The sequence below is a fragment of the Rattus norvegicus genome, chromosome 19, assembly GCF_036323735.1.
Source record: "Rattus norvegicus strain BN/NHsdMcwi chromosome 19, GRCr8, whole genome shotgun sequence".
NCBI lineage: Eukaryota > Metazoa > Chordata > Mammalia > Rodentia > Muridae > Rattus > Rattus norvegicus.
The window spans coordinates 49883887-49900108 of NC_086037.1; the positions used below are offsets into that span (position 1 = coordinate 49883887).

Below are 16222 nucleotides of genomic sequence, written 5' to 3' on the forward strand. Positions count from 1 at the left end.
ATACCCATACACTTAGTAGCTGCAGGTTTCAGGTGCAGGTCCCTGTCTTTAAGGGGCTGCAGATGCCACATAGCACCTTCAGAGGAAGCCAAAAGAAACACAGGAAGTGTGGTGTCCATAGTTCCCATCTTCTGATTTTGGCTTTCACAAGCCCAGTCGGCTCAAAGTCATTCTCCTGCAGTACCCACCCTGCCAGGCCCCGCCCAGAGCCCTGCCCACATTCTGCAGGGTCCAAACTCCAGCTCTAGTCCTCAGATGCCTTCTATTAGAGCCTGACCTGCCCTACAGAAGTTCAGACACACGCCTGTGTACCAACCATGGGACTGAAACAAATTCACGCTCGGCTAACCACCGCGGCCTGTGGGCTCCTGCTTCTCCTCCAGGTCCAGGGTGAGGCTCTCATGGGAGTGACAGGGAATCTTGTCAGAGCTGCCAAACTGCGCAAAGACTAAGGAAGAGTAAGGGGGAACTGGGCAAGGAAGGGCTGAAATGGTGGAGCTCGTTGCTCACTTGTATGACGCTCCACAAGTGTCAAGGTGGGCTGCCTGAAACTAAGGGCATAGTAGCTTCCTAAGGACGCCTGCTTTAAAGGGTGGAGCTGAAAAAGAAGGAGGTTTTGAGGAATGGCAGATGAACAAGGCCAGACAGCAAGCAGTCTCAAGATGTCGAGTCAGGACATTCCCTAGAGCTGGAGCTATACACAGGTACTAAACAACATGACAGTACCCTCCATGGCCATTTGACTCTGGCGTATCATCTCCCTGGTCAGAGCGTTAGCATGGCTTTCTCGGAGGTACTCAAGTAATAGTTACTCTTGGGGAATAAAGGAACCCAGTCCTGCAGCTGAAATGGGAGCTGACTGGTCACAGATTGCCTTTTACATAACATAATGGCTTGACTGAGGTAGTGGCATGACTCAGCTCAAAGGGAAAAGGGAATAGCACTCTGTGCCTGCCAAGCAGCTTCCACCTTATTGAGAGTTAAGTAAGCAGAATGTCTGAGCATGTCCCTCCCCTCAAGGGCCCCCTCCTGAAGGCCCTAATTCTTGCCACCCATTCCCACTCCGTGCTGGAGGAAGGCCACTTGACTGTCCTTCATGCCTTACCTCCAGCAGCCTTTTCCCTCATATGATTTGATACCACTCTCAAAAGTCACCAGGACCCTCCAGGCAAGAGCTCAGCCTCTCTAACGGCTCCCCCTTTAAATGGTTCTTGGCTTGAACCCATATCAGAAAGCATCACTAGCAAGTCTTAAGAGAGCACGAATGTAGATCCTGCCCTCTTCTGTCTCATCTGTTCCTGATTCTGCCACAGAAAATATCAAGGTCCCTGGGTCTTACACACAGGGCTCAGAAGTTTATCTTAGAATGGATGAAGTCTCTGGCCCTTACTTACAACCAAAATAATTTATAGTTTCCCTCCATTTCTGTCACCACAATTTAACACTGCCTAACCTAGAAATCACCTCACACACAATACTATGAGTTCCCAATTACTCCTCAACAAAAGGCTTCACTTCAAAAATAATCAGTTAATGTGACGAGTCTAAGGTCATGGATATTATAGCATATTCTTGTCTATTGCTGTAACAAACAGAGCATGAGGCCTCCATGGCTGGTAAATGGAGTTAAACCTCATGGGTAGAGATCTCATTCCACATGAAGCCCGGTGTGGGCAACATGTGACAGGAAAGGGGAGTGTGCCTTTTCACATGGAAATCTCAGCAGGTTAGGTACCTGCGCCAAAAATATCTGAAGCCCCTTAACGGCCAAGGAAGTCATTTTATTTAGCTTGCAGTTCAGTTTGAAAAATCCACTATCAAATGGCTCACTCTAGTGAAGCTATGTTGAGGTCTTCCGTGTCAAAACATGCTAATGGCATTTCACAATAGGGGTGTGTAGGAGAGAGAGCACATGAGGAAAGAAACAATACACCCTGAGAAATGCCATAGTCATTCTTGTCTGATGGCTATCTCTCTCACTCTCTCACTCTCGCTGCAAGACCTAACCTGCTTCAAAACTCCAGCAGTAATCCCTATATGACCCATGACTCAGGCACCTCACACTAGACACTATTTCTTAAAGGCTCCATTACCTCCACAGCAGCACCCTATGGAAAGCATCCAGTATATGAACCCTTGTGGGACAAAATAGACCCACATCAGAGCATTCTGTCCCAGCCCCCAGGTTCACAGTGCAAAGTATGCCCATGCCATGCTTCTAGTCCCTTAACTCCTTTGGGTGTGACTCCATAGTCTCAAGTCCCATCTGAAATTCAAGGAAAAGTCCTTCTAGCTGGGAGTCTTTTAAAAAGCAAGTTTGATAGCTTAAAAATTAATGTTGAGGGGTTGGGGATTTAGCTCAATGGTAGAGCGCTTGCCTAGCAAGCGCAAGGCCCTGGGTTCAGTCCCCAGCTCCGAAAAAAAGAAAAAAAAATAATGTTGAAACAGGCACAGAGTAAGCATTCTTTGTGCCAGTTGGCTTTTGTCAGCCTGACACAATCCTAGAGACATCTGGGGAGAGTTCAGCTCATTATGAGAACTGCCTCCCCGGGGCATGTGGTCCTTTATTATATGTAAGAAAGCAGGCTAAACTACCTAAAGACTATACATGGACTGACCCTGGACTCTGACCTCATAGGTAGCAATGAATATCCTAGTAAGAGCACCAGTGGAAGGGGAAGCCCTGGGTCCTGCTAAGACTGAACCCCCAGTGAACTAGACTATGGGGGAGGGCGGCAATGGGGGGAGGATGGGGAGGGGAACACCAGTAAGAAAGGGGAGGGGGGAGGGGGATGTTTGCCCAGAAACCGGGAAAGGGAATAACACTCGAAATGTATATAAGAAATACTCAAGTTAATAAAAAAAAAAGAAAAAAGAAAGCAGGCTAAGCAACCTTAGAGAATAAACCAGTGGATAACATTCCTTCAGGGAAGTGGTTCTCAACCTTCCTAATGCTGGCACCCTTTAATACAGTTCCTCATGTTGTGGTGACCCCCAACCATAAAATTATCTTCTTGCTGCTTCTAACTTTAATTTCACTACTGTTGTCATTGCAATGTATGTATCTGATAGGCAGGATATTCACAGTTGAGAACTACTGCTCCATGGTCTCTTCTTCAGTGCCTGCCTTGAGTTCCTGCCCTGTCTTCCCTTCAGGACTGTAAGCCGTAAGATAAAATGAACTCTTTCCTCCTCTAAGTTGCCTTCAGTCATGATGGGGTTGTTCTGTTTTCTTACTTCTTCTTTGGTGTGTGTGTGTGTGTGTGTGTGTGTGTGTGTGTGTGTATCTGACTTAGACATTTCTCATTGCAAAAGAATGAATAGGAAGATAGAATGGGTGTCAGGGCCCAAGAAAAATAAAAAACAAACAGGAAGGAGAGATAAGTCTCTCAAAACTGCAAGTCCAGTATGCTGTGCTCATGGGAGCAGACACTGGACCCCAGAGACTCAAGTGTCCCCAAATATGTGACATTACTTGCTATATTAGTTACATTTTTATTTCTGACACATGACCAAGGCAACTTATACAAGGAAGGATTTATTTGGGCTTATGGTTCCAGAAAAATACAAGTCCAGAATGGCAAGGATAGCATGACAGTTAGAAACTCACATCTCAAACTCTGAGAGACTGAAACTGAAAATAGTGCATAGTTTTTGAAACCTCAAAAGCCATACCTAGTGACTTCCTCCGGCAAAGTCACCCCTTCCAAACATACTGGAACAGCACCACCAACTGGGGATCAAATATTCAAACATCTGAACCTACAGATAGCATTCTTATTCAAACCGCCACACTGGCTGCAGCCTACCTGGCTGCTCTCTCAAGGTGTGTACCGTGGCTTTCATAGGCTGCAGCTGCCAATTGCCTGATTTTTTACAGTTCTGAACTCTCAAGAGACATAGTCTGACTCTCACAGCTCACAAGACATTCTGGTGGGAAACTTTGGCAGTGCTGCTGGGGGTAGGGCCTCCCGGGTATTCTTAGAAATCCCAGTGGAACCTGCTATGACCTAATAACCCCAGAATTCTGTGTCTGACAAATTACCTGTGTCCAGGTAAACACCCATGAGATCTGCTGCTTGATCTTTTTGGGTCAATATCAAGAGCCATCCCTAGACTGGCTCAGCCATGGCTAGAGCACATATATATCTTTATACCAGAATCTAAGAATCAGAATCCTAAAGCTACCCTGAACAGTGAGCATGTAGAAAGCTCTATTTTCTGAACCCTCCAAACCTCCTTGATTGTGATAGGAAGTTAGAGGGAGAAGATGTTGGCAAAATGAAAGGTTTCCATGATGTCTTCAGAGTGCCTTTTCCATTGTTCCGGGGCATTCCTCTGAGCCTGGCTTCCTTCTACCCATAGTATATTCTTCTGTACCTTCATGTTCTTTTTTAATTAATGACTCATCTATTGTTATATTATGTGCATTGGTGTTTTGCCTGCATCTATGTCTTAGTGAGGGTGTCGATCTCCTGAAACTGGAGTTACAGGCAGGTGTGAGCTTCCATGTGTGTGATGGGACTTGAACCCTGGTCCTCTGAGAAAGCAGCCAGTACTCCTAACCACTGAGTCATCTCTCCGGCCCCCAACATCTTTTTTCCCCTTGGGTTTTTTTTTTTTTTGAGACAAGGTTTCTCTGTGTAGCCCTGGCTGTCCCGGAACTCATTCTGTAGATCAGGCTGGGCTTGAACTCAGAGATCCACCTGCCTCTGCCTCCTGGGTGCTGGGATTGAAGGTGTGTGCTGCCACCATCACCCAGCATACTTTCACATTCTTACAGAGAACCCTTTTTGCTTTTAACAGAGACATGATGTGAATTTTCAGATTTCTAAGCTCTGCCTACCTTCCCAGGGATTACTGTGAATTTCACTGAATATGGACCTGAAGGCTCACATAGTTCCCTTTATGGTTTACTTAGAAAGGTCTTTCTCCAAACACTTGTGGGCATCACTCTTGAAGTTGACTTTCTATGCGCTTTATAGTATGGGTACAATGTAGCCAACTTCTTTGTAATAAGTGGACACAGGTAGCATTCATTCTAGTTTACAATGGATGGTTTCACTTTCTTCTGGGACTTTCTTAATATGTCTTTACTGTCAGCACTGCTATGAGCATTCTGAACATGGCCATGTAAACCATCTATGAAGTGTAAGGTCCTTCCTAGTCTCTTGTCATCAGAGCCTTCACCATAACAACTTATAATGTCCTCCTTACAGCAAAGTAGGACACTTATATATCGTTCCTCAAAACCCTTCCAGTCTTTGGCCACTGTTGTGTTCCAATCCCATTTCTACATCTTCAGGTATTGTTATGAAGCAACCACATGCTTGGTACCAATTTTCTGAGTTTGCTTTGTAATGCTGTGACAAAATAACCAACACTGGATAATGTGTAAAGAACACCGCTTCTTTAATTCATAGCAATGAAGGCTGAAAAATCCACTATGAGCAGCGTTCTCTGGTGAGCCTCTGGTGAGGGTCTTGGAGCCCTGTCAAAACATGCAAATAACATTTCGTAGATGGACAATACGGACATGGATCAAGCAAGAGAGTGAAGAGGGGCCACACTTTCTCTGTGATTACAACTGCTGCCAATCTCAAAGAAAGTAGCCCACTCCTGTGAGATTAAATCAAGTCCAAAAGACCAGGATAAAGCCTTTTCATGGTCAGCCATGAACCATTCACCATCCACTCTCCTACCTCTCCACAGATCTACCACCTCAGCACTGCCACTTTTGACAAACTTTGACAAACAGCAGAGAGACAATAATAGCTTGTCCTCTCTGACCTCCGCGAGTGGCTTACCAAGTCTGACCTTTCCTGTAGCAGGTGGCAGAAAACTGGTTAGTCCATGTGGAACCATGATGGGTGATACAGCAATACCTCCCTGAGTTCTTTGTTTCCCCTATAAAGCCTGGCTCAGATCAGCCAATTCTATACAGATGAAGCAGGAAACTAGACAGAAGGTGCAAGAGAAGTGAGAGATTTAGGAGAAGACAATAGCAAGGGAGGCTCCCTTGCTAAGTACATCCTCCTGCCCTGGAGCACAGAGGGTGCTGGGGCTGCCCGAGGCCTGTACAGCATGACGGAATGAGATTCCCTAGAACCAGAAGGAATAGTTAATGCAGCAAGCAGGCCCAAAAATCAATTTCGGATCCAGCACAGCCTAGAGGTACTTAGACTGCATGCAACCTGTTTCTTGTGTCATTATTTGATGCAAACCTCAGTTCTCACATTTGGTAGTCAATGTAGATGGTTGATAGATGGATGGATAGATAGATGATAGATAGATAGATAGATAGATAGATAGATAGATAGATAGATAGATTGATTGAATAGATGGATAGATGAATACATGGGTATATGGGTAGATGGATAGATGATGGATGGATAGATAGTAGATACATACATAGGTACATACATACATTGATACATAGGAACATATATACACAGGTACATACATACATACATACATACATAAATACATAGGTACATACATACATGCAAACATACATACATACATGCATGCAAACATACGTACATAGATACATAGATTCAGATGCTTTGGCAACAGAGGATTCTCACAGTAATCAATTCTCTTTTCAAATATCTTGTCTTATATGTGTGCTTGTGATTCCTTTGGGCTTTTTGTTGTTATTGATTAGTTTTATGTTTTGAGACAAGGTCTCTCTATGTAACCGAGGCTTACCTTGATCTCATCTATAGCCAAGAACAGCCTTACACTTAGCATCCTCCTGGTTCAGCCCTCAGAGTGTTGGAATTATAGGCAAGTGCCATCTCACCTAGCCAAGGCGTATCTGCGTGGGTCTCTTTTTTTGTTTGTTCTTTCCAGGGTACTAGAAATTAAAACCAAGACCTCTGGTATTCCAGGAAAGCACTGGGAAATTAAACTACACTTCCATCACTTTGGGGGGGTCTTCAAGATTGGGGAAGACCAATACAGAGTCTTGGGGTATAGCCCAGGTAACCTCAAAATCTTTATCCTCTTCCCTCAGCAAATGAGAACTGCTGATATCACAGGCTGTGCCTCCATACACAGCTTAGTCACATGTTGTTAATATACAGTATTCCAAAATGATATTAATACAAATTGTTTTAATTAAAGTTTTAGAAAGATCAATACTTTATAAAATAGTAGATATATATATCTGGTGTTTTTTATTCTAATTTTTCCCTTTTCAAATTCTTTTATTAAAAATAAATTTTTTTCATGAGTATATTCTGATTATGGTTTTCTTCCCCTAACTCCTTCAAGAGCCTCCCTATCCTCCCAAATCCATACTCTTTTGCTCTATCTCAGAAAACAAGCAGATAGATGATGATGATGATGATGATGATGAAGATGAAGATGATGATGAAGATGATGATAAATCTGAATAGGACAAAACTAACTAACTTTTTTGGAGGAAAAAACCAAAGAAATACATAACACACAACACATATAGACACAGATACACAAGTATTCAAACACATAGAAATTCCATAATAGCGTAAAACTGAAAACTATAATATGTAAGCAAAAGATCTATACAATTAACACACACACGCACACACACACACACACCACAAATTTTGAGGGGGGACTCCAAAAATACCATTGCATTCATTTTGCACTGACCATCTACTTCTGGGCATGGCGCCTGCCCTTAAATGTGGTTTGTATGCCCAGTGATACTTTATTAGAGAAAACTGACTTTTCTTTTGTGAGTGCCTGTCAACTGGACATAGCTTCTGGGTGAGGGACCCCATCTGTCATTGACCTGTGCCCTGCGCATGCTGCCCCCATCTCTATGAGTTCATTTGTGTCATCCCTGTTGTGTCTAGAAGGCCATGTTTCCTTGGTGTCTTTTATCACCACGGGCTCTTACAATCTTTCACCTCGTGACCTGCAGTTTCCTGAGCCCTGAGGGGAGGGACTTAATGGAGATACATCATTCAGAACTGAATGCTCAAAGGTCTCTCCCTCACTGCACACTGTCCAGATGTGGGCCTCTGTATTTGGAGGAAGCTTCTCTGATGATGGCTGATCAAGACTTAGTCTATGAGTATAGCAGAATGTCATTAAGAGTCATTTTATTGCTACATTCCTGAAGAACAGTGTTTGGTTTTTTCCCCAAGGTACTTAAGCGAGGTAGTCTCTGGTTCTAAACCACCCAAGCAGTTTCTGGCATTAGTTCCATCTCATGGAGTGGACCTTAAATCCGATTGGATAGTGGTTGGTTACTCCAACAACTGTTACGCTGCTATTGTACTAACAGGTCATCATTGTATCACAGCTTTTGAGATATAGTTAAAGTACCATAACTATTCATTTAAGGTTCACTTCAGTGGTTTTCAGTCTGCAGAGTTCTCCTGATGCATCCCCAAATCTAAGCACTCAGTGTTCAAGAGCCCCTCTTTCATGTTTCAAATTCAAATCGATAGAGTCAACAGGAGTGAGGTGAGGCCTCTGTGATAGACAAGAAGTGTATGAAACATTTGCCGACCTTGCTCTTCGGGAAAGGCTGAGCTGAAGGTAACAAAAAACCCTACTGTGGGGGGCTGGGGATTTAGCTCAGTGGTAGAGCGCTTACCTAGGAAGCGCAAGGCCCTGGGTTCGGTCCCCAGCTCCGAAAAAAAGAATAAAAATAAAAAATAAAAAAAAAAACCCTACTGTGGTGGCATCTAATTATGCAAACCTGATGTCACCTCTCCATCCACAGGCCAGGACTCACTCAGTCCCATCAGGACCACACACACAGGCCAGATACTGGGCAGCCTCATCCATATGAAGGGCCTTGATGTGGGTGTCCACAGCTTCCTGGGAATTCCCTTTGCCAAGCCTCCTATAGGGCCACTGCGCTTTGCTCCCCCTGAGGCCCCTGAGCCATGGAGTGGTGTGAGAGATGGGACCTCACATCCGGCCATGTAAGTTCTCCTGAGTCCCTGGGATGGATGAGTGTGGTGAACTCCGAGACAGACTTCCATGGTTCCTCATCTCAGCCTCAAGGCACTTTTCCACAGTGCAGGGGGATTCCTGAGAGTATTTTAAAAGAACTTAATTATATTAATTAAATGTTATTTCTATTAAATTAAACATTATTTACATTAAATATATTGGTTAATTATATTAATTATACTTAATAATATTAAGAGAATATAAGGACTCTGATAGTCTCTTAGTTTAGGATTTGGCATTGATCAAGCTTTTTCTAGTGTTCTCTAACATCAAAAGAGGGTTTCTAGAAAAAGTTTCGGTGGACTCCCGGAACCTGTAAGATCCCCCCAACTAACAGCATTAGAAATGAGACCCTTGAAGAGAACAACTCCATGCAAACATCACATTCCACTGCCACTGTGCCCTACAGGGCTAGATGTCATTGGACAAGAAATGAGTATTTATGTATGTCAGGTACTTTCCTTATTGCTGGGACAAAATTCATGGCAGAAGCAATTTAATAAGGAAGAGTTTATTTTGGTATATAATTTAATGGTAATCCCCATTATGGAGAGAAAATCATGGAAGCAGGTATTTGTGGTGGCTTGTCACATTGTGGCCTAATCCACATGGAAACAGAGAGAAAGAGAGATAAAGATAGAGATAGAGATAGAAATAGAGAGAGAGAGAGAGAGAGAGAGAGAGAGAGAGAGAGAGAGAGAGAGAGAGAACTGCTGATACTCAACTTACTATCTCTTTCTGTTTAGTTCAGGGCCCAGCCAATGGAATACTACTGTCTACTTCGAGGCTAGGTCTTCCAATCTCAAGTAATGTAACCTAGAAACCCACTTACAAACAAGTCTAGACATTGTTTTCCATAGTGAGTCTAAATCTTATCAAGTTGACATCAAGATGTCAAAATATGCTTCAAACCAGAGATTATGGAAGAGATGAGGATCCCAAGAGTCTGGACTTGGAGTTAGGGTGGCTCTCAGTGCCCTGTAGGAAACAAGCCTCCACTCATTCATGAACTCCAATGTGACACAGCTGTCCTATTGCAGAACTGGTTAGCTAAAAGGAGACATGGTAATTGTCAACACCTGCAATCAAAGGTTGTCCAAAGGATTCCTAAAGATCATTATTCCCCTGCTTTCAGGAGGTGTAGGATCCAAGCCCCTCAATAACCTTGAGGCTTTAGTGGAAATCTGGGCTCCACCTCAGCTTCTGCACAGCCCCTAGTCTGTACCTTGATGGTCAGGAACTTAGAGAAAGACAGAGTGTATATTTGAAAGCATATTTAGCCTGAGGGTCTGTTGCTGGGCACCCTATCTCCCTGGACTGACTGACTTCATGGTTGATCACCAGGTGTCTGCAGGACATCACTGCAATGAATATGCAGGCTTTTAAACTGTTGAAGCTGACCTTGCCTCTCATCCCTATGTCTGAAGACTGCCTATACCTTAACATTTATACACCAAATCATGCCCACGAGGGTTCCAACCTACCTGTGAGTGCCAAGCCATGCTTATTCAGGGTTAAGAGGGCATTTCTTCTAGAGAAATACTAGAAGATCAGACGCCATGAACCCTAATGAGAAGTCTTTTCCTGAAATCCAATGTACATACTAAATGGTGTCTAGAAGATCCATCAGGTGCACAATGGCTGCACTTTGAAGTCACCAAAGACCTAGCCATTATTTTTTCATTTAATCGATGAGACTTAATAACATTTTTTATTGATTTTCATATGACATAATGAAGAAAGCACCCCTATTATTTTCCTCTCAAATGTTTCTGGGAATAATAAGGTCAGGCTTTGATATTGGAGTGGACTCTAAGCAGTGTTGTATCCATGACTGCACTTGAGTGCCTCACTCATAGCATTTGTCTGTTCAGGCAGTTGCTCAAGTTGTACTGACTCTGAAGGGAAGCCCATATATAGGCTGTATGGGAGACACATGATACATGTCTTGACTTCTCCAGGTGATGGTGTGGATCCATGGAGGTGCACTGGTTATAGGCATGGCTTCATTGTATGATGGCTCCATGCTGGCAGCCATGGAGAATGTAGTGGTGGTCACTATCCAATACCGCCTAGGTGTTCTGGGTTTCTTCAGGTAAGTCCAGAGCTATGCTTGGCAATGGGGCCCGAGCAGAATAAGGAGAGGCTTGTGATTCCTGTCCCTGCCATTTCTCAGCACAGGAGACCAGCACGCCAGGGGGAACTGGGGATACCTGGACCAAGTGGCCGCCCTACACTGGGTCCAGCAGAACATCGCCCACTTTGGAGGCAACCCTGACCGGGTCACCATTTTTGGCGAGTCAGCAGGTGGCACAAGTGTGTCTTCACACGTTGTGTCCCCCATGTCCCGTGGGCTCTTCCATGGTGCCATCATGGAGAGTGGGGTGGCCCTGATGTCGAGCCTCATCTCAGTATCTTCTGACGTTGTCTATAGAGTGAGTGTCCTCAACCCTGAGCTGCCACCTCAGCTCTCCCCCTCAGAAACTCTGGTTCTCCATCTGAACAATGTGTACAAGGACTGCCGAGGTAAATAGGCAACTGCCTCCTGTACAGAAATTTCTAAAGGACTAAAGGTTAAAATCTACCCCCTCTCTGCCTCATAATGACTGTGTATCCCATAAAGTTGTATGACTGATTTGTGACATTATAAGCAAAGGTCTATCATCGGGTGTGATTGAAGGAAATGGAAACAATTTCACACCAGCCATAATTTACATTTGAGGGATAATCTGAACCCAAGTGGGGACCTTAGAACAAACCTTTCCCTGGCTGAAGGATGAGTCATCCCTGCCTGATGCTTTTATAGACAGTGGCCAACCTTTCTGGATGTGAGCAGGTGGACTCCAAGGCTCTGGTGAACTGTCTACGAGGCAAGAGCGAGGAAGAGATTATGTCTATTAACAAGGTTGGTCTGGATGGGAGGATAGAGGGGCAATAGGGTATAAGGTAGCCTGCCCTAGGTAGCCTTCAACTCCCCTGGACACTGATTCCATTCCAACCTTCATAAATCAGGTAGATCTGAAGACCAGGACATGGTAAACCAGCTGTGGGATCTCACAGAGTGGGTATGACAATCTTGAGATAAGACAGTCAGGAGTGAGAAAGTGTGGTCTGACGTCAGAATTGCCAAGGACCTGACCTTCCTCCCTAACAGTCAATGTCCCTTTAGGCCTTCAGGATCATCTCTGGCATAGTGGATGGTATCTTCCTTCCCAGACATCCCAAGGAGCTGTTGGCCTCTGCTGACTTTCACCCCATTCCCAGCATTATTGGTGTCAACAATGATGAGTATGGCTGGATCATTCCCTCGGTGAGGCCCGAGTTCAAGGCCTTTGGTCTCCGGGAAACCTATCCTCTTGTTCCATGTGATCTTGACCACAACACACTGTTCTCTTACCACCTAGAGCATGACCACCACTGACTCCAAGAAGAAAATGGACAGACAGATGGTGCAAGCTATCCTGCAGAAGAGGGTAGCCCAGATGGTGAGGCTTCCAGGGTACTGGACACGGAGGGCATCTCCGTTGTATCCTGCAATGAACTGCAGGAACAGAGGCTGAACTGTGATGGTGCTTGTGGGTTGAGTGGGTTGAGATCCCCACCCTCTCTTGGTTTAACTTGTCCCGTGCCAGGTTCTACTCTTCATCCTGAGGCTGTAGCTTCGCTGTCCCCAGAGCCTATCTAATATGGCTCTCTCTGACCCCTCTGGGCTAGATGTGGCCTCCTGAATTTAGTGACCTGCTGCTAGAGGAGTACATGGGGGACAGTGAGGACCCTCAGTTTCTCCAAGTGCAGTTCAAGGAGATGATGGAAGACTTCACTTTTGTGATCCCTGCACTGCAAGTAGCACATTTTCAACGTGAGTATATCTGAGCTGAGGCCTAGGGACAGCTCAGAACTGTGGTGCCCTGTTGAAGTCTGGGGTGTCCATAGCCCCACCCATGTCTCTCTACTGGGCCTCCAATAGCAGGCACTTAATGTCCCTCATCTAAGTAAATTGTTGAGACTTGTCTAAGAAGTGGGAAGCTTCAAAACTTTACTGATACAGAAAGTGGGTGACAATAACATCTTAAGACCATATAGCAAATATTTCCAAGACCGTGATTTAACCAAGTCCCTCCCTTGACCCATGCTCCAGCCTAGAGTTTTCACCTTTCACTACACAGATTCTATCCAGCTTTGGCCCCAAATGCAGCTAGCTGTCTTGTCATCTGGGTTGAGGCAGGATATCCCCAGGCAAGAGTCTTCGTTTGCATCCTGTCTTCACCTCCAGGTTCCAATGCCCCTGTCTACTTCTATGAGTTCCAACATCGGCCCAGTTTCTTCAAGGACTCCAAGCCACCCCATGTGAAGGCTGACCATGGTGATGAGATTCTCTTTATCTTCAGATCATTTTGGGGAGGCACCCAAGGTACTCACTCACTCAAGGTACTCTAGATCCTTATTCCCCAGGATCTAGACCCCTCAGGCATGCTCTGATGGGGAAACTGAGGTCCAGAGAGTAAAGACATTATGGCTTGTGCATCATGATGTATCACAAAAGACTGACATGGGATTAGAACTCATGTCCTTCCCACTCTTGACTGTTTCCTCCAGCTATCCCTTCCTGTGAGAGCCATGGAATCAGGCATGGTATGATGGGTTGTTTTACAGTACTTGTTTATTCACTTGTTTTGACTTTTTGAGACAAGTTCACCCTGTGTAACCCATAATGAATTGAATGGAGTTCTCCTGTCACAGTCTTCTGAGTGCTGACATTAGAGACAAGCACTATGACTGTCAGTATTACAAGGGTATTCTAAAGGCCTGGTTCTTCCTTATATAACTTCCTGTTGTTAGAGGGAAGGAGGGCATGAATGAGTCAGAAGGAATAGAAATTGGAGGCTGAGATGAGTAAGACAGAATGTGCAGGTGCAGAGAGTGGATTCTGGGTAGTGGGAGGGAAAGGGGAAGGGAGGGGAAGGAAAGGAAAGAAAGGGAAAGGGAAGGGAGGGGAAGGGAAGGGGAGGGAAGATAAGAGAGGGGAGGAGAATTGAGGGAAGGGGAGGGGAAGGGAGGAGAAGAGAAGGGAAGGGACCAGGCCTAGGCCACTGGGATGGTGGAGTGAACAGCTGCATGAGAAACAGGAGTCTGGACCCTTAATTTCTTCCTCTCTGCAGTTGACCTCACTGAGGAGGAGGAGCTGCTGAGCAGGAGGATGATGAAGTACTGGGCCAACTTTGCACGACAGGGGTGAGAACACGCCCTTCCCTTAACCTCTAAGGAGTTGATTGACATCCAGGGCTTGCCTTGTGGGAACAAGACAATATAATAAGATCTTTTTGTTTACCTACATCAGTACATCTGCCTCTAGTTTCCATAATCCCCTAACTGCTTAGTCCATATGATCCAAGTTCAGCAGGGCCTAAAGTAACTTTGCTCTCCCTCTTGGGAGGATGTGTCCACAGGAATCCCAACAGTGAGGGTCTACCCTACTGGCCTGTGTTTGACCATGATGAGCAGTACCTGCAGCTGGACACCCAGCCTGCTGTGGGACGAGCCCTGAAGGCCAAAAGGCTGCAGTTCTGGACCAAGACTCTTCCTGAAAAGATACGGGAGTTAAAAGATACTGAGGACAGACATACAGAGTTGTAGCACCCTGCATTGCATTGTAGTTTGTCATGAGTGCAGGTGGGCCTATTCTGAACTTTCTAAACACCTTAAAAAGAGACACGGGGGGCTGGAGAGATGGCTCAAGGGTTAAAAGCACTGACTGCTCTTCCAGAGATCCTGAGTTCAAATCCCAGCCACCACATGTTGGCTCATAACTATCTATAATGAGATCTGATATCCTCTTCTGATGTGTCTGAAGACAGCTACAATGTACTTATAAATAATTAAATCTTATAAATAAACAAATCTTTTTAAAAAAGAGAGAGACATGGGATCCACACTTTTACATAGGTTCATACACTCAACAATTATGAAGTTTCCCCTACAGAATGTATGTTCCTTGCTAAGCCTGACATGGGTCACTTCTGTTACCTCTGTAACAGGTACAGAGTACTTTTTGAGACAGGATCTCGGACTGAACCTTGGTCTCACACATTAGCAGGCTATCATATCAGCACCAGGCTCTGCCTGCTTCTCCACACTGAGGTAGCATGTTCCCACCACCATTCCTCACTTATGCCTGGCTTTTACGTGGGTACAATGGATACCAGATACCCATACTTGTTCATCAAGCCTTACTCTACCCCCTTGCCTCCTTTGTAAGACTTAATTTACATATATGAATATTTTGCCTGCAGACGAACTAACAAGTTCAGCTACGTTTTAATCAAGTTTTATAGATATTTTCACATGTGACTTTACATAATCACATGATTTCAATTTTAGAGTTCAGACCTAGAGCTGAAGCACTGAGTCATGCGGAAAACTTGTTGAACCTTTACAGAAATTGCAGGGCTAGAGGTCAGCTCGACGGTTCAGAGCTTGCCTAGTATGTACAAGTCCTGGATTCAATCCCAGCCCCAGCAAAAAGAAATCTAAAGCCAACTTAGGCCTATAATCCTAACTACTCAGAAGTCCGAGGCAAAAAGGTTGAGACTGAAGACCTGCCTGAGCAAACAAGAAACCATCTGAAATACTTAGTGAGACCCGGTGTCAAAATAAAACAGACAAAAGAGAGAAAGGCGTTGAAATTAGAACTCACGGTGGAGCACTGGACTAGCACGTGTAAGACCTTAGGTCCAGAACTAGAAACTCATAAAGGGGTTAGCAAATAAGGGGGAAAAGAGAAAATGTTGAATCACCTCCAAATGACCGTCTCACACCAACCATGTGTCGAAGATGTCAGTTGCTTTGTGTCCTCACCAATACTTAAATTAGCGAGTCTGAAATATTATTGCATTGGAGGGATATGGGCTGCTGGTTGTGAATGTTTCCCTAAATTTTTTTAAGTGGCTGCTTCTGGAGAGAGAGAGAGAGAGAGAGAGAGAGAGAGAGAGAGAGAGAGAGAGAGAGAGAGAGAGAATACAGTACACATGGGAGTGCAAACACAGTGGTTTTCTCCCACTATGAAAACCAGTGTAGAAATTTCTCAGAATGTTAAAAATAGAGACTAGAGAGATGGCTCAGCAGTTAAAAGCAGGCTGCTTTTAACCCAGTATACCCACATAGCAGCAAGACCAGTCCCAATGGATACACAATGCCCTCTTCTGGCTTCCAGAGGTACTGCATGCATGTGGTACGCAGACATAAAGATAGAACACACACACAC

At 44.7% G+C, this 16222-nt stretch overlaps 1 protein-coding gene across 2 annotated transcripts; it reads left to right on the forward strand.

Moving 5' to 3' along the window:
- Window positions 1-277: 277 nt before the first annotated feature.
- Ces2h (carboxylesterase 2H) lies at window positions 278-14878 on the forward strand. Of its 2 annotated transcripts, none has more exons than NM_001044258.2 (12): window positions 278-390; window positions 8726-8930; window positions 10306-10447; window positions 10923-11056; window positions 11138-11396; window positions 11768-11866; window positions 12131-12271; window positions 12366-12446; window positions 12676-12820; window positions 13235-13372; window positions 14121-14193; window positions 14409-14878. In NM_001044258.2, the coding sequence occupies exons 1-12, from the start codon at window positions 318-320 to the stop codon at window positions 14593-14595; spliced, it is 1677 nt and encodes a 558-aa protein (NP_001037723.1). In that variant the 5' UTR covers window positions 278-317; the 3' UTR covers window positions 14596-14878. The 2 variants fall into 2 exon arrangements, with proteins under 2 accessions (NP_001037723.1, NP_001177275.1); NM_001190346.1 differs by having other exon boundaries at window positions 13235-13270; window positions 14180-14193.
- The last annotated feature ends 1344 nt before the right edge of the window (window positions 14879-16222 follow it).